At 45.7% G+C, this 19,842-nt stretch overlaps 1 protein-coding gene across 3 annotated transcripts in view; it reads right to left on the minus strand.

Moving 5' to 3' along the window:
- The window catches only part of stt3b (STT3 oligosaccharyltransferase complex catalytic subunit B), a 62,649-nt gene extending 43,267 nt beyond the window's left edge, over positions 1-19,382 (minus strand). Inside the window, exon 1 of one of the 3 annotated variants that reach the window (XM_023839043.2) lies at positions 19,238-19,382. In XM_023839043.2, coding sequence (XP_023694811.1) covers positions 19,238-19,275 — 38 coding nt within the window. In that variant the 5' untranslated portion in view covers positions 19,276-19,382. Of the gene's footprint in view, positions 1-16,842; positions 17,302-19,219 lie in introns of those variants that run through there. The other 2 variants (XM_072716312.1, XM_023839042.2) reach the window with 2 other exon arrangements.
- Between the last annotated feature and the right edge of the window lie 460 nt (positions 19,383-19,842).

A 19,842-nucleotide genomic window follows, 5' to 3' on the forward strand; every position in this document is an offset into this window, starting at 1 on the left:
AGGCATGATTAGAGCTATAGAGTGAGCTGAGAAAGCAACGCAAAGAAGGTCACACCACAGTCTGCCAGCACCATCTAACCGTCTGAACTGGTCAAACAAACTTAAGTATACAACCATGACAAATCTACGGTACCTGTACAGTCTCCCAGGGTGACAGGCTGGGCCATCTGCTCAGTGCCCCTCCTGGAAACGGATCACAGCACCCCCCTCCCTTCAGGACATACCAGTAAAACCATCAGTGTCACCAGGTAGGGGGTGGGTGTCACCACACTGAACAAACAGCGCAACAGTCGCTTAACTACAGCCAGAAGCAAAAAGAAAAGCCCCTTGTCTGTAGTTTGTGATTAAGCAGTAGGATCCAGAGAACCACGCTAACATTTTGTTCTTGAAGTCAAAAATCTTGAAGTTTATGGATCTTATAAAATATAATACTGCACAAATTGTGTATAAAGCCAGATATAATATGTTACCAGGAAATGAGCAGAGGATGTTTTGACAGAGAAGGGGACTAAAAACTGAGGAGAAAGTTAAATTTGAAGACTCCTTATGCACGAACAATGGTTAAAATCTTTTGTATTTCCATTTGTGGAGTAAAACTCTGGAACAGTTTTCCAGTGGACCTAGGTATGTTAAGGCATTATTCAGTTTAAAAAAAACTTTAATACCTGCTTTTGGAAAATTATGAAACTGATGAACTGGGTGTCTGATGGGATGTATAATTCAGCTAAATTGTGTCCACATTACATCTACCACTGTAGTTATACATTTTCTTTTTTTTCCCTTTTAGTATGGGGTGAGTAATGAGGGGAGGTGGGGGTAACAAAGAATATGGCGATTCGACAGAGTGTTGAGCATGGGGTAGGATTAATAAGTATATACATACATGGGGTAGGATTAATAAGTATATACATACACGGGGTAGGATTAATAAGTATATAGGATTAATAAGTATATACATACACGGGGTAGGATTAATAAATATATAGGATTAATAAGTATATACATACACGGGGTAGGATTAATAAGTATATAGGATTAATAAGTATATACATACACGGGGTAGGATTAATAAGTATATAGGATTAATAAGTATATACATACACGGGGTAGGATTAATAAGTATATACATACACGGGGTAGGATTAATAAGTATATACATACACGAGGTAGGATTAATAAGTATATAGGATTAATAAGTATATACATACACGGGGTAGGATTAATAAGTATATAGGATTAATAAGTATATACATACACGGGGTAGGATTAATAAGTATATAGGATTAATAAGTATATACATACACGGGGTAGGATTAATAAGTATATACATACACGGGGTAGGATTAATAAGTATATACATACACGGGGTAGGATTAATAAGTATATAGGATTAATAAGTATAAACATACATGGGGTAGGATTAATAAGTATATACATACACGGGGTAGGATTAATAAGTATATAGGATTAATAAGTATATACATACATGAGGTAGGATTAATAAGTATATAGGATTAATAAGTATATACATACATGGGGTAGGATTAATAAATATATAGGATTAATAAGTATATACATACACGGGGTAGGATTAATAAGTATATAGGATTAATAAATATATACATACACGGGGTAGGATTAATAAGTATATAGGATTAATAAGTATATACATACACGGGGTAGGATTAATAAGTATATACATACACGGGGTAGGATTAATAAGTATATACATACATGAGGTAGGATTAATAAGTATATAGGATTAATAAGTATATACATACATGGGGTAGGATTAATAAGTATATAGGATTAATAAGTATATACATACACGGGGTAGGATTAATAAGTATATAGGATTAATAAGTATATACATACACGGGGTAGGATTAATAAGTATATTAATACTATACATATTATACATACTTCCTCCTACTCCATTTCGGACTTGACTTTTTTTTTTCCTTCTTCATTTTATGTTAAGTTTCGTTTATTTTGTCTGCGGCACACGTGTGTACAGTACCTATATAGGCAGGTATGCGTGTATATATGTATGTGTATATATTGGTTTGTTGATTATGTTCGAAATAAAAGGTCATTATCATCACTCTGAATGAGTGTGAGTGTGCGTGTGTTTTGAGCGTCAACAGCAGTACAGGAAGTATGAGTGCATCAGATGGGGATTGAAGGCTAAGGGGCGAGCTCGCTATTCTATGGCTGTGTCTGAATTCAGGGGCTACATCCTTCGAAGGACTCAGTCTATGTAGCCTTTGTAGGCTGCATCCTTCGAAGGACTCAGTCTATGTAGCCTTTGTAGGCTGCATCCTTCGAAGGTCCGCGCAATAAATCTTGGGATCTTGGCAAAACAACAACATTCCTTGGCCGCATTCGAAGGAGGCTTTGAAATGGGACAACCTTGTCGCGCTGCTGTGACACAGTCAGTCTTTGAATGAGCTTTAGAAGGACGCAGCCCCTGAATTCGGACATAGCCTATGCCTCTTGCTCTACACAGCCCCACGAAATCGGAACTTATCCGAAACTAACTTTGGTTACACATCTATCAGTGCGTGAAATGGGATCACGTTCAGCCTGTACCACAGAGGTGTGAGGATTTATCAGCCAGCGGCGTGCACACAGACACACAGACACACGCACACAGACACACGCACACACACACACACACAGGCCAGCACACCCTACAGCATTCCACACAAGCACATTAGCATTACAAAGTAAGGAGGGGGGGTGATCCTCATCACGGTTATCTCAGTCATTCACCATACTAAAGCTTGCTGCCAGGGCTAAGACTGAGCTCCCTTTCCTCTCGCCCCAAACACACGTTCTCAGACCCAGATGCTTGACTCAAAGCCCGCTGCTACCCCTCAGACATAATTTTTTGTGCTGATGCCGGACCATGCTTCCCGCTCGCAAATAACCAGCCTGTTCCTTCCATCATCCCCTTTGATGTCCAACACACTGCACACCCTGTGAATGACAACACCACCTTACTAATCTTACCTGCAATATACACACAGACGAAGCTTAGACAGCACAGTGCATAAAATATATTTGTGTAATAATAAAAAAAAAAAAAAAACTCACTGGCCACAAACAGGGTTGACGGGAAGCATATTTTCTAAATTTAAGTACAACTACTGACAGCTGGAATATTGACCAATTTAACTGATCTCATTACAGTCAGATAAATGTCAGCTGAAGCACCAATTAAGCAGCCAGACTGATTTTCCCGCAGGGCTAATTTCTGTAATTAGACACTTGTACAACAGTCCAGACTGTCAGCATGGCCACACTGCGGGTTAATTGGGATTTTAAGAACAGGCCAAACTCAATTTGCTGGAAAGCATGGCCACGTATGACAGAGGCAGGGAGACTTTTGACGCCATCGCGTCCACGGAGCGGAGGCGTCACAAGCTGAGGAGGCAGAGCGACTGAACAAGGACACAGACTTTCCGAGCAGGACATGGGAAAGAGCGGAGAACATACATGCCATTGACACAAATGCAGCATAAAAATAACATGCAATACATCAGCAGACTTCTCATGTAGGTGCTTAAGTTGGAACAAATTACTGACATACTGCTGTGGTCGCCAAGCATGTAACGTAGGTGGATTTAACTTTTAATACCTTATTGAACTGCTGCGCCTCTCAGAAGCACAAAGAGCTAAACACGGTACAGCAGATACAGTTTGCTTCCTTCAGAAGAAATACGACAGCGCTGAGCTTTAAGTTTAACAAAAAGGAGCGTGGCTGGAGATTTCGGGCTTAAAGTGCGTATAATAGGTAATGTATTATACGTACGTGTTAAACACCGGATGATCTTACCCGTGCAAATCAAGAAACACAACCTTTATGTAGCCTAACAATCAGAAATGCGCACCAGAAAGCTCCAAAATGTGGCACTTATATTACACATCATCAGGAACCGAGCCTGGCTTCAGTCATACGATGCAGGATGGGCCCTGGGATTCACTGGAGTGGCTGTAGGGGGTTCGGGTGCAGGTGCTCAATGAAAACAGAAAAAAAAAAACCAAATAAAAAGCTGTGATTGGCCACCAACACATGATCAAAGTCAGCATGCAGAAAACCTGCATCCTTTCTTTCCCCCTTCACCCTCGGATTGGTGTTCGGCGGCTTCGTCCCCTAAAACCAGCATTTAACGGGGTCAGTTCTGACAGAGCAGGAGCAGCGGCAGTGTCCCGTAAGGGGAAACGCGAAGATAAATCCACAGACCTAAAAATACCCAAACTGGCTGCTATGCTACGTTATTTATAGACAGTAGAGCTGGACCAGCCAAGCACTACAATCGTTAATTACAAGTCTGTAACTTGTAAAACACCAGCTGACTTAATCAACTAGTTCAAGACCATTTAGAAATCATTTCACTGTATTTAAACTGCAGTCAAAACTATAACAATAATAAAATAAGGCACTGTAGAAAATTGTAATGCCTCTACCCAGCAATGCCACAATAAAAAAATACCATAAAAAATTAACAAAACTGGCAAATACTCAAAGACAAGATGAAAAAATAAATTCCATAAGGCAGCTAAATGTGTTAAATGCTGATGCAGTTCTGTGTTGCCACAGGGCCTCTCTGGATGACCACAGGAAGGAGTTAATGTTGTGTTCCATTCGATGTCACACAGTTAACTGCAGTACAGCAAGTCACAAGGCCATTTAGCAATACCAGTTCTAGGCAGTTTCACCATTAGCAATATTAGTTAACATATTACACAGTACAGACGCTCCTCTACTTATGAAAGGGATACGTTCCGACTGGCCGTTCGTAACTTGAAATGTTCGTAAGTCGTTATTCAACACCATTTCAAGGATATAGGCAAGTACAAAGAACTAAGATGCTGGGAGTACGCACGCTACGCTGCTGCGCGGCGGGAGTAGTGGGCAGAAGTCGTACTAGGAGGAATTGCCACGCAGGAAAAAAAAAAAAAAGATGATGTTGTGGACAGGAAACGGGAGCCCAATGAACACAATTTGGACTTAAAGTACTCTTCGTTCTTATGTCTGAAAGATTGTATGTGCAAAATACGGATGCTCCTCTACTTACTAACACCACAGCACAATAGCACATGTCCACAGCGCTTGGACAATACTATGTGTACAACCGATGTAATGATACAAGACATTAGCGCTAATAAACAGTACATAACTACAGCTTTCACTTCTGTTGATGAAGGGTGCAGCCATCTTGAATTCTGAGGTTGGGGTTGTAGAGGTTCCTCAAACTCCAAAGTTGGAATTCCGACTTCAGTGGGCGTTCCAAATTTCCAAAGTCCGACTTCGAAAAGAACACACCATAACTCTGGGTGGGGCGGGGGGACTTCAGATGCTGGTACGGGCAGCGAGGACAGAAAGGTCACCAGTGACAGCTGACAAAGCACAAAGACAGCCAGAAATGTTAATGCGGATCCCCGACTGGATGCTTCCCACCGGTGCAGATCGATTCTCATAGGAGCCGCGGATTGGTAAGGCTGATGGAGGGAGACACTGCTCAGATTAGGAAAGGGATTCAGCTGCCTGGCACTGCGAGGTTGGGGGTGAGCCAGCGCGACGGTGACACTCCGGAGTGTCAGAGAATGTCCACAGGGAGGATGCTGGGGTCTGGCAAGAACACTCCCATCCGTGTGTGTGTGTGTGTGTATGGATTATTCTATAGAGAGAGAATGAATAATTGTTCTAATAAAATAATTACCCAGCCATAAATTTAGTTAAGTTATGGCCATTTTCTGTCACCAAGACGAAAACTCATAGGAGACGATTTTTTCCGCATCAGGAACAACTACAGGCCACAATGTGAAGATTAAGATAAAATACAAACCTGCGGCGGAATGAAAAATGAGTATTAGAAAAGGCCCATGGCATGGATGTCTATGGCAGAGGCAGCTGGACGTGATTCTCTTCTCCCCCCCCCCCCCAAGCAGGATGCGGAGAAATGATAAATAAGAGCCATTTTCAGATTTTATTAATGCAAATAAAAATTTATTAAGTAGGAGCAGGCGGGGGACAAGGCCTCACAGACAGATGGGGATTCTGAGAATGATTTGGGGGTGGGGGGGGGGAGAATTCATGGCTACTCAGAAGGAGGAAGGGGCACCCGCGCAGTGGCAGGCAGCCGGGCACTCCATCACACAGCAGCGCCCCCATGCTGCCGAGGCACACACTGCGACACCGGCATACTCACCATCTCATTTATACCATGCATAATGAGCATCTGGCTTAAGCGCAGTGGAATATACGGCACTCACAGTCAGTGCCAGCGCCCTGTGTCGGGGGGCACGGGAAGCAGAGAAGCAAACACATTAAGAACAGTAATTAATGGCTTGCTGTGCATGTGCGTGTGTTTTCGTTATTACATTGTGGGGACCAGACTTCCCCACAATGTGACAAAAACCTGTAACTTTTTACTTTGTGGAAAACATTTTTCCATGGAGGGGGGATTGAAAGAAAGGACTGAATAAGTAGAGGACCCCCACCCCCCAAGGATTACACACATTAAGCTTCAATTTTACTATTCAAATTAAACACACTGATAACCAGAATCTGAATGTGCCAAGTGAAAACTTCATCTTTCATTTAATTTCGTTTTCATTTAATTTCAGACGCTCCCAAAAGGCTCCGGCAGTTGTAAATGAAGGGGCACGTTTTTCTGTCCAACATCCAACCGCTTATCCCAGAATGGGCTGCGGGGCAAATATTTCCATTCATAAAGCAGATATATTGTTCTTAAAATGTTTGTCAAAAGGGATGTTTTGAAGGAATTTCACATTAACGCTGAACTCCTTAAAATCACAATACATCCCATCCTTTTCATGTTTGATGGGCCGAGATATCGAGCCAATTAATCTATGCAGATGCGTGCGTACACACACACGCACACGCACACGCACACGCACACGCACACGCGCGCACACACACACACACATACACACACACACACACACACACACACACACACACACACACGCACGCACACGCACACGCACACACACGCACACGCACACACACACATGCACGCACAAGCGCACACAGCAGCTGCACCATTATGTTCTCTCCACGACTGGCACCATCATCCCACAGAAGGGCTCTATCTACCCCAGGAGATGCAGAAGGACAAAAGGTCCCTCAAATGCTCGGGAGAAGCCTGCAGGGCCAGGATTCACGAGGGACAGGAGAAATGGGGGTGGGGCAGCAGCACCACCATTGCAGGACTGCCAGGTGATTCGTGATACAGTGAGGCCTGACCCGCCGGGATAGCTGCTTACGGCTTTGCTCCTCTCCCCTCTCACCCCCGACAGGTACCCAGCCTCCAACTCGGCCAAAAACTGCTTGCGGTCACACTCGGGCCTCTGTGCATGGGAGAAGGTTATCATAGCCAATCACACAATATTTCACTGGTTTTGCCCCTTGGACACCTCGGTGCTCAGATACTTAGGCAAACAGCTTTGTGCAAACGTACAACAGCAGGCAACTGCCCCAGGTCTGCGGCCTGGATCTTTTACTCATTTAACTTGCTTAGTTACTCAGTTAGCCAAGCGCTTGGCTGGATCAAAGGTTAGCGAACTAGCTTCAACAATCAGGTCTTTAGGCAAGGCAAGTCTTTCCAGAATGACTGTAAAGCTGAATGTCAAAAGCTGATGGGGGTTTTTAATTCAAGACATGGGGAAGCTTATTAAGGCAGTTGGTAACATGAAAGGGGGTGAGAGTCAGTATCTAGTGAGCACTGATCCAATTATCCCCCCCTCACTGCCGTGCTTCCTCCCCCACCACTAAACCAGCTACACAGCATACAGATCACATTTCAACGGAAATAAAATTTGTGCAAAATTACTGAGCCTCCTATATGTAAATAAGTAAGGATACACAGTGGGATTGGCCCCGGGCCCCTACAGAGGAGCCAATGCAGATGGCGGAAACGCCTTGCATTCAAAGCAAGCCCCCCGCGCGGCACACCGCCGAGTCCACCAGGATCGGCTTAACGCTTCTGCTTTTTCTGCTTGAACAACCGGCGGTATCACAGTTAATTGGTATTCTCCGCTTTGAGGGCAACATCAAACGGCAGTTTGTTTTAAGGAATGGGGGCGGGGGGGCAGGGTGTGCGGCGACTGGGCCAAATTAAGCCATTAAATAAAGCGACTGACCGTCATCCTGACACCCAGCGCGAAGTGCAGCAGATAATCAGAGAGGGGAAACGTGGAAATTACTATGTGTACAGGACCGGGAATTCTGCAATGCCGTGTCACACCCCTGAGAGATTTCACCAAAGCAGACCAAGCAAAAAAAGAGGCCATTTGTATTGTTATTCTAATGCAGAGATATGCCCGGGCACCACTCAGAGGTTTGCCTGTGAATTACCATGTTTAGTGGCAAACAGGGCAGGGTTTATCCCCAGTCCATTCCAGAAACCACCAGGAGCAGAGATATCCTTCACCAGAACATTCTCCTGACCCTGAAAGAGGTGCTCTATTCACAAGTAGCCCCATTGCACAGAGTGGCTCTCAGTAAACATTAAAATAACACCAAGCATGAAGTAAAATAGTGCAGAAGCGAGGAAACAAGTCCATTCCCTTTTGACAGATTTGTTTACCAGGACCTCGGCTCAGCGGGATGCGAAGTGTTACACGTTTGCAGTCTGCAGCTTTTTTATACCTTGCAAGATATCGATATTCTGCGTAAACTAGAAATGCACCACCATCTGCCGGGAATCTGAGCAGGCTACGAGGGCTCCTTCTGATTCAGCTAAATCTTCAGCACAAAGGCGCCATGTGCTTTTTTTCCAGTCAGCTGTCACCCCCCCCCCCCCCCCCAGTCTAGGGTCCCCATGCTCATTTTTATACACATAATTACAACCAAAAGCAAATTCAGCCTGCTGCTGCTTGAAAACAATGCCACTGCACCAGGCTAAATGTGCCACCCCAGGTTGATGCAACTCGAACAGAAAAACAACCTTGAGAAAAAGAGTGCCGCACCAGCAATACCTTCTTTCTGGTCATGATGTAAGCTACTGTAAGCCAGTTGTGTGGGGGTGTGTTTGCGCGTGTGTGCAGGTGGGTGTGTGTGGTACATTCTCATACACTACCACTAAATTGCTCCTCCAGCCTCATCAACTGTAGTTAACTTGGTTCCCCATTCACAACCGGACAGGGACCATAAATCTTAGTACATCACCGGTGCCCTCCAAAAAAAAAATGACTGCCCTCCAAGCAATCAAAGAAACCCCTTTTTAGTGGGGTTCAAGTCCTGAGATCATCCTTCCCAGGACACATGCCCAGCCAAAAAAACACACAGTCTCACAGAGTGAAGCCCCAAGGCTCGATGGAGGGCTCCGGCTAGGCCCGCCAACAATCAAACACTCGGCAACAGCCAATTATAGCAGGCCGTGGTGGGCACATGGTCACTAAAGGACCAGTCACATGAGACGTGAAGTGAGTGGCGGCTCCACCAGTCAACCACCTGGCAGCTCCCCCTGCTGCGACAGAGCAAAGTAAGTGAAGCTTGTGTCGGCCAAGGCCTTGCTGACTTCCCAGGGGAACAGGGTGGCGTCACCTTCTTACCACCAGCAGAACCTCACAGGCTAGAAAAAATTAAACCAAGAAAGAAGCCCTGGAATACATCTACTGCACCCGCAAATCTCATTCTAATCTATTGATTTTCCCCTGGATCACGAGGCCCCGTATCTCTTAAGATACGTTTTTGATTAACTGCCAGTACGGAGACGGGCAGCGCTGCACATGGGTGACTGACGTCACACCTGGAGAAGCTTGTGTCTGTGGTGCTAGGATGAGGATAAACCTGAGGGGCACGCTGCTGTTCTCAAAGGCGGTTTGGGGAGGGGAAAAAAAACAAACAAAAATGAAGATATAATCATACACTCCCACACTCACATATTTAGTGCAGTTTAAAACTAACAAGGCAGGGGAGGGCATATTTCATCAGAGATTAAGGGACTCTTAGGAGTCACGACATCACACCCCACCCCTTGTGACATGCCTGTGATCACCTTGAACTGTACAGCTGAGCATGATGAGTAAGGAGGCACAGGTAGAGACTTTGTGAGGAGCAGCTGGGGTGGGGGTGGGGATGCAGGGGAAGCAGCACGTCTCACTGATGCAAAATGCAAAGCCCCCCCAGCATCAATGGGCTTTTAGCTAAACTCCATGGCTGTTAAGCGGTCAGCTGCTGCTTCATGTGTGATTTTGCATTTACGAAAGGATTGTGATATTAAAGAATTCATCCTTTATCAGCCCAGGTAGAGATGCACCGATTGCAATTTTCTTAGCCGATTCAAGATTTCAGATTTTTTTTTTGCAAGTGTGACTGGCCGATACTATACTTGACAGCATATACAAACAAAAATCAACTTGTCTTCAATGCAGAATTTTATTTTGATAATAGAGGAAATTGTTAAAAACTTTAGAATTTCCCTCAAACTGCACACTGTTACAGGATTGTTTGTCATTTAAACGAGTCTCAGAATAAAGTGCTGTGTGACTGGAAAGAGGTACAAATAGCAATTAACTGAAAATGAGTTGCTGTAGACCCAACTTTATCTGACATATTTTACTGTACCAAACAAGAGCAGGTGCAACAGCTTTAAATAGCAAAACAAATGTCAGTTACTTATATTCACCAGATAACACGACATTGACCTTTTTCTCTTTTTTTTTTTAAACTTGTCTTAAAATAATGTCCACAGGTTACAAACCTCCAAAGAAAACTGACGTGTACTATTCTTTTCCAAATAACAGGTGCAGAGTAATATTAATACCAAAATTGCATGTTATGCACATACAGTTCTTACATCACTAGTAAACTAGACTAGGATCAGCCTTTTTCATACATTCATACTGTATGGACATGATAGGGCAGGGAGTTAAAGTTTTGCTAAAACATTTTTACCATCATAGGAAAAAAAAAACTAGCAAGCTTTGCAATTTTAATAATTATTCCATTCCAAGATTATCGAGTATATGTTTCATAACCACTTTAAAGTTTACCTCTGACGTTTCACCATGTTTTCGTGGTGGTTCCCCCATGGTTTACTTTGGCTTTACATGTATTACAAATTGCAGTCTTTCCGTCGTTTTCACTCACAGTGAGGAACTTCCACGCTAAAGACATGTTAGCATGTGGCTGTGATTGTGCACGCGGGTGTGAGGCTATTGCCTGCATTGCTGTGTGTATGACGTGTGGTGCATGTGTACAACGGACCGGTTTGGTATCGGAAATACGAGACTGACCAGCCAATCTCCAGTCCGGGCCGAGCACGCTGATTATCGGCAGATTCCGGTCCCTGGCCGATTGACCGGTGCATCTCTAATCCCAGGTCATGTTTCTGCTAAATTACACAGTCATTCTGGGGGGGAAGATTGCGAGCCAATTTCTTTCGTGATCACTGAGAGCATCATTTCAGCACTTGCAGGCGAGTTAAATGTCTTTGTGAAGTTGACCAAATGGGAAGTCTGTTTTCTATATTATACATATCAATTTACGTATCATTTATCAAGTTTAATTAATACAGAGAGCATGGCCATGTCGCTACACAAAGAATCAGAGGAGAACTGCCTGTGTCACCATTCTGCAAAGTATGGCCTAGTTTAACAAAAGCAGAACTTCATTATAGAGGCTTATTGACCTACATCCAGGCAGGTTGACTTGGATCAAGGTTTTCTCAGCACACACTTCCACTTTATCTAAGCCATTTATGGCCTGCTCATTGAAGCCCATTTCCCAGAATAACAATCATCTAACCCTAATATAATAAGACTCTGCCTCATTTTCTCAGCACTTTGCCCCAACGGAGTAACACAGCATCAGCTGATCGCTCGTTTCGGCGGTGGCACCTTCTCCAACCGGGTTCGCCGTATCCCTGCCTTTTTGTTTTACGCGATCATCCACAGCCAGTGTAAAACGCTCTCTAGTGCCTCCTGCTGGAAGATCCCATCGCTGTGCACCCCCTTCCACCCCACTCCCCTCATTCGGGCTCCCCTCAGCCAGCCCACAGTCGGAGTACCAGCATCCTAGGGCTTAGCCTAAGACTTCGACAATAGAGGATTTTAGTTTTTTTATTTTTCTTCTTCCGTTTATATCCAAGACCATTGTGACCCCCACCCCCACCAGTTCAAGAAACACCAGAAGACCCATCTGTTTCAGGGACAACTCATGCAGACCTCCAAGTGCCCACCTGCCATACCCGGACCGCTCTCTGGTGTTTCCCCAACACTCTTCTTTACATTGGTCTCAGACCAAGCAGCTCTCTTATTCTCCTCTTTCCCATGCTGTCCTTTATTGTGTAACTACAATGCTAACTTACACTTCACTGGAAGCTAGTCGCCGTATGTTTGCGGCATACTTATCTCATATGGCGCTCTGGACAGACCCGTCTGGTAGATAAGTAAATGCACACATCACCGAGCCCAGAGATGAGCAAGTCTGATTCGGGGGGGGGCAGCACAGAGGGCGGTGATACCAACTCGCTGCGCTGTGGGTGACACGCACAGGCGAGGGAGGGGGGCAGTGCAGGCAGAGAAGCGGCCGTGAGGAGTGTACAGTCAGCCCTGATTACACAGACAACGCCACCATCAGAGGCTGCCCCCTCAGCACTGCTATTTTTAATCTCCGTGCATGTAGTTACCGTGAAGGTTTGGCTCCGCCTCCTCTGCCGTCCCTCCACCAGCAGGGTCAAGCCATCGCCCCCGGCAACCACAGCTCCTACACAAACATGGTCACGTAGCCGTGGCAACGAGCCGTACAACCCGAAGGGGGAGGAAGCGTGTGAGAGTGTATGTGTGAGTGAGGGAGGGGAAGAGAGAGAAGGCGAGGTGTCTGTGCGCGCACACACACACAGTCACACACACCTAATGGCCACCTCCTTCTGAGGCTTTCCGGCTTCCTGTGACGGGGTGGGGGGCACCGTGCGCTCTGCGTGGGAGCTGCTGCCAGCCGACCGCATAACGAGAATGAAACGTGAATGAAAGCGGCACGCACACCTACACCTGAAGAGCCGTGCGCTATGCGCAGCTGCTCCCCTCCCGGCAGGAAGGGTAACGAGCGGTAGGTCAGTGTCAATTACAACATCCCAGATGACATGACAGAGACGCCGCTTGCTCTGAAATCCATGCAAGCAGAGGATTTTCAGAACTGTGGGGCACAGTGCCCGAGTACAAAACCTGTCCATGAATCAGGCATAAAAAATGCAGAGGCAAACTTTTCCATGGCCTCAGATGTCACCCCCGACAGCACAAGGGCCGTGCCTGTTCTACCAAATAATGACCCACTCCCCAGTGGGGCACATACTGGAGACAGGTGACTGAAGCGCAGGACACCGGACCCTCTGCCAGAGACTGCTTCAATGCTTCTCCCACTACTACCAAGCTCCCTCCAATTGCTGAAAGGGGGCAGGGATTTGCAAGACATTTGACCCCAACTATTGGCCGGTAGGCAGGGACTTTGGGAGGCACTATCGTTGGATTGGTGAACAGTGGTGATAGATGGGGAACAGCCGAGAGCATATAGGTCTCCAGCTTCCCAGCACGCTAAAGTGTTACTCTCTCAGCCTGGAGGTCCACGGTCTGATCTGGGACAGCGAGCAGGGCTGGATAAAGCTACTGCTTGGAAGGAGCTGGTGGTTCCCTTTTCAATAAAAGGGCAGGGCCTTCCTAATCTGCCAAGCAATGGAAGATCAAGGTACACGATTACTCCATGTGAGGAGGCACGATATAAATCATTTTATACAAAAAAAATAAAAAAATTTCCCCAGAAAAGGACAGACTCCTTTTCAGGTAGCACTGGAGCAGCCAGTCTGACAATAACATTCAGAGCTGAGGCATCTGAACCATAAAGGAACTGAGCTCCTTTGAAGGTCGAGCTGCCGATCCAAGCTGGAAAGGTACGTTAGCCCCCAGTGGGCCACCGACAGCTTCTGGCTGAAAATACGGCCAAAGCATGAACTTGGCCGTGATACACCCCCCAGGGCCTGGCCTGACCTGGCGTGAAATTTATGCCGCCGTGGCAAAGGTCTCTACACAAAAGTGAGGATATTGTTACGGGTTAAAATAGCATGCACGCACATACCCCCTGCGCTAACGATATTCACTGTCAAAGCCTCAGAGACTGTTATTAACGTGTAACGTAATCACTAATGGTACGCCGGTGCTGCTCTGCGTAACCGTCTGTGATTTTCATTAAGAGGGAGCTCTGGGCATCCTCAGTGACGCATCAGGGCTTAAGAAAACGGGAATCTGTGGTATATCCAACCAGGCCGGCGGAACACAGAGCAGATCGTGCTTTTCGGCTGGCAAAACGGAGGTAAGAGAGAGACTCTATCGTGGACCAGGAGGCGTGGTCAGAAGTGAGCAGGCTGTGCTCACCACGGAAGGTTTTACAGCATCCACCGAGCCTTTGGAGCGGAAAGCCGGGCAGCTCCCAGCACATGAGTGCACGAATCTTGCTCATCCTCCCCTCTCGTGAGCTGAAGGGGGTGTCACGCAATAAGGAGACCCAAGACAAGCTTGATCACTACTCCCAGGCTGGGAGAAAAAGCGAAGACGAAAACTACATTTTCCATGGAAAAGGAATGAATGTCAAGACCCAAGCATATATGTGGAATTCAGCCATCGTTCAGATGCTTGTTCCAGAGTCATGGCAAACAGAACCATGGGAGAATTCTCGGCGACACTAAAGGCAGCACTGAAGCGAGAATCTTATCTCTACATCACGACCAACCCGCCATCCTTAAATTTTGACCTCATGCTTTCTGAAAGATTTTTACCAAACAATGAGCTCGGTTGTTTTTTGTGGGGAAAAGTAGAGGCCGGGGACGCAGGCGACAAAGGAGGTTAACCGGGGCTGATCTGAGACAGTCCGCCTGGATGCACACAGCCGCTGCACTGCACGTGATCCCGACCAGCCGCCCCAGCAGGGGGGTGACGGCTCTACAGAGGGGCTTACAGGGTACTTATATAATCACAGGGGCACGCCGGCCAACTGGCACACTCACTGGAGCTGCTCTGGTGCTCATCGCTTTATGCAAATGTAGCCCACACACACACACACACTTATGTGCGTGCACACGTATGCAAACGCACACACACAGGCTCAAGGGACATACCTTACAGGTCCTACTCTTACCAGCCTTTTCGATTCCACTTATGGACTATATACTAATAAAAATTCCAAGTCTACGCCTAATAATGTAAAATGCAGCCCCTCACACACCATTTAATCCTACGTTACACATAAGAGAGGCTGGCCACTGTGTTATTCTCCAACAACGCACTGCTCCAACACAGCTTCTCCTGGATACACAGAAAGGAATATTCGCAAGGATCAAGGTTTTAAAAAAAACTTCAGAGACAAACAGCAAGATGGGCATGGGGAGGATCCCCAAGATGAACCATATAAGCTTCCCAGTACTCCCAGTAAGGCCATTCTGCTGAACAACCCTGAAGGTGAAAAACAAAAAAAAGATGCAAAACACCCACAGCAACAGCATCCACTAATGCCCCGAGCACTGGATCATGGCGTTTTACAGACACACTAAATAGATAGCCTCAGCCTACTCAGTTTACCCATAATTCCTTGGGGCCCACAACCTCCCTCAGAGCGTCGAGAGATTCACCACTGCCAGAGTACAGTGCATGGAAACACAGACTTTAACCAAATCAGGGGTGGCTCCTAATCATTATACTCCCATTACTTCCAAACAGAATACTTTTCCCCTATTTATATCTTAACCATCTTGGAGAGACCGACACAGAGGAAAGTGAATTCGCCTATACAAAAAGTTAAAACAAACATTGTGTATTCTCTCAAATTAGCCTTTGCAATTTATAGTCAATGTGTCATTGTCTTATATTTTCCTTATCTGGCTCAAGCATTAGCCAAATGTGAATTTTTGTCTGGAAAACAACAGCTGAAATCTAAAGGGGTGGCTGAGGTGTCTGTGTGTAATAGGTAAGGCGTTAGAAGTTAGTTCTTCATAGGCACTCAAACCCTGCTGAAGTCTCTCAAGCGTTACAGTTCATGTAAGTGGGAGATCCGATGCCGGCAGATAGCATGAGCAGGCAAGTGCGGAGCCGTGCCAGGGCTCTGCACACAGCCGCATTGATCGCAGGGAAGCAGCCGTCAGTCACCCTCCATCTGGCCCAACAAACGCGGAACCACCACAACTTGAAATCACAAGAATTCAATTCAAATAGCCACATTTCCCGGAATCAAATTACGCAGTCATGCCAGAGCAATCGGATCCCAGCTTCTTTAAGCTTCAGCGTTAAAAAAGTGCGTCTCACGGACGTAAACGGCTCCGTAGACCACTTATGAGGAGGTCAAGGGCGACAGCGTAAAAACTGTATGACACATTTTTTAAAAAGCTGGAAAATCACGCTCAGCTAGATCGTGGGAACGTACAGCTTCGCAATTTCAACATTTTGTGCCTCATGGTGCCCATCGCCATCATCCTTAAAGCATGAATGAAGGGGTGAATGAATGAACAGATGAATGCAAGGATGAATAGATAGCCGAAGATGAATGAATAGATGAATGAATGCATATTTGTTCGTGCGGCATGAGGAAAGCCTTTGTATTTTTTCACCGATCCAAGTTGCACAAATACATGACTTGTCGTGTCAGATTTATGTCGGAGCCTGCGCTGCATTAGAAAGTTGTCCGGTAGGCGGGCAACAAACCAGCAGGAGGCCGAACTGTCAATGTCAGCTGAAGCCAAGTCGAGCAGCTGACGGCTTTATCTGCACCGAGAAGAGCGACGGGCAGGCAGCTGCGAGCCGCCCCCCAAAGACAGCGGCACTTACCAAGGGTCGAACTCGTGGATGATGCTTTCAAAGCGGATCACCGCGAAGAGTCGGGAGCTGAAGCCAGCCAGCCAGGCTAGGAAGAGAATGGTGAACGACAGCAGGGACTGCCATGCCGCCGGCTGCGTCAGCCCGCCGGACAGGCCTCCGCTGCCTGAGACCGGGGCCCCGGCACCGGGAGTAGCCTTGTGCTTGCTGTCGGCGACCGTGTTTTGCTCCGCCATGTTCTGCGCGAGCCTCCGTGCGTCTGGATAGTAAAGACAGCCCCCCACCCCCGGCCCCGCGTTCCTTTCTTGAAATCCTCCGCCCTAAGTCAGTCCCTTCCCGCACGACAACTGCACCCTCCACCAGTATTCACTACAGCCGGCTCTCCAGCGCTGCGACCGACTGGTTCTCCAGCAGTGGAGGCGGGGAGATAAGGGGGACAGCAGGGCTGACAGGAAACGCTCGTAGCCTCTCACAAGACGACAGGTACGACGAAGCGGTGCACGCCCCTGCCTATCCAAGGCCAATCCCAGACGGGCGTGGCCATGACTGACGACGCTTTTGCCCAATTGAATGACAGGTGTCCCGGCTTTCGGTTGGAGCGCCGTCTGCACAGAGGGGATGTTTAAAGTCACCAATCCCATTCCAAGTAGGCAGTCACGGAGCCTTCTTTCGGCCAATCGGCTCCCACGAACCGTGAGCGCCTACTTCCACTGAACCAATAAAGTAAATTAATTTCAAAACAGCAGAGGGAGGGTGAATCCAGTAATACGAGAAACGAATGGAAAAAGAACGAGCTGTGGTAGATTTACTTAAGAGGAACAATCTGTTCTTTGCTTTTCCAACAGTAAAAATATGTTTCGTATTTGTTTGTCCGTTGTTGCTCTTAGATGTAATAAATTATTACTGTTTACATGGGTTCACGTTTATACACTGAAACGACCGATTTAAGATTTAGTACCGCCAACGTTGCTTTAACGTACTTCCTCCTTTTTGTTAAGGTGTCCAGTACATCTTTATTATGCGTACCACAATTACGTGGCGTTACCCAGCATGTAATCTTGGAATGGAAACACGTAATATTTAAGACAATCAGTGGTTATAATAAAGGTTTTACACTCTAGAATAATAAAATACATTTCAGCATTATGTAGTTTTGTGTATTGATAAAAAAAAAACAAACTTCTATTTGAAAACAAGGAAACTTTGGTGCAGCAGCTGCTTATGTGTCCCTTGCATGTTTGAGATGAATGGGGATATGGAATCCAGACCCCTTTCAAATCACCACGCAAAGCTTCAAGAGGCAGCAGCTTGGACAGATTGCCTTGAGAAGATCCCCTCCAAACTGCTCACCAAGACAATCCCGAAATGTGTTGGTGGGTACAGATCAGTATGAAAAATAATGACCAGCTGATAGAGGATAGTCTACAGTGCTTGCAGTAAATGCTTTTATCTGTATGTTTAAGTATGTTTTTATTCAAGTAGACTATGGAGAGCATTATTGACCACAGCCGGGATTAACTGTCTTGTTAAAAAGCAACATTTTCACCACTACATTATCATCTAGACTCGTATGACCAACATGTTTAATGAGGGAGATACCAGGCCAATGTGTTCCATATAGCAGATATTCTGTCCACCATAAACATTTCCTCAATGAGTTTTGTGACCCGTCTCTCTCCCAGCCCAAGTGTTTACGTTTAGGACCCAAGAATTACCTTTTCTCTGTGTTTTATTACCCTTCTTGACACAAAAGTGCAGGAGGTCAAGTTCTTTATGCTCTAAGAGTCTGTTTGTATGTCAGAAATACTGGCGTAATTAGCATAAAACTGGATAATATCTGTGTTGAGAGGGGTTCTTTGCATTGATTTCCATATTCATAGAGACATGCAGACAAATGTTAACCAACAGGATACCAGTGTCTTAAAGCAGTTTGGCTTCTGCAGGTTTCCATGTGATTAATGAAGCCACTATATGCAGTATTTCTTCAAGAAATTGAAGAAAGACCTCAGTCCCTCTGCTGTGACACTTCATACACTGACTTCATGCTAAATATCCGCTCATGCATATGGATGGCCATATTCACATAATTAGCTACTAAGCATGTTAAAAGAGCTTGGTCTGGTCTTTTAATTTTTAGTTAATCAGCTCCAGTGTGTCCTGGGGCTTTGGCCATAGTGCTATCATCATCATTATGATACTGAATAGAGATATAATCACAGACACAGCGATGTAGCACAAGTAGGCCTGAAAATATCTCAAAATGGACGTATAAAAAAGTCTTTAATGGGTTCCATGGACAAAGGACAGTCTCATGGAAATTAATCTTCACCGAATCATCATAGCAGCCACATGCAAATTGCCACAAATTCCCCCAGCCATGTGACGTTACCGATTTCAGCCATTTCACCTGTATCTTCTCTCCTTCAGAATCAAACCTGTGAACATTTGTTCACAAATCCGGCTGCTTCCACCACTTCACAGAATGACCCTCAGCTGGTGTGTGTGGTCTTCTAGTCCTGTCGCTCTCGCTACACATTGTTGGGTATAGACCAGCATCCAGAAAAGTAGTTGTCTACATTCCATTTCTTACTGCTGCCAAATCCCACAGGTGTCAGCACCCAAACCCTGAACCGGTTTCACCCTCCTCAAATCATACTGATTACATTCTGGCACACCCAGTGGTCACCCATCTGTTTTGAAGTGTGAATTCGGACTGTACCAAGATCAGACTGTACCCAAGCTGAGCTACAGTCCAGCTAAACCACTAGGGGCACTGTTGCTGAAGTACAGTAATGGTATCACAGGTGTTATGGCATTTTAAAGACAATTAGCTCTAATTTTCCTGTAACATCCCAAACCAGACTAGGCTATTACACTAGGCTATTACAATGCTAAGACTGCCAGTAAGCTTGTAGAAAACCAAATGAGATTTATTTTACCTAGTCATGTTTGGGCTGGAAAATTCAGACTAATGTGCACAGTAAGATACGAATGTAACATGTTGTAATAATC

The sequence above is a fragment of the Paramormyrops kingsleyae genome, chromosome 9 (genome assembly GCF_048594095.1).
Source record: "Paramormyrops kingsleyae isolate MSU_618 chromosome 9, PKINGS_0.4, whole genome shotgun sequence".
Taxonomy (NCBI): domain Eukaryota; kingdom Metazoa; phylum Chordata; class Actinopteri; order Osteoglossiformes; family Mormyridae; genus Paramormyrops; species Paramormyrops kingsleyae.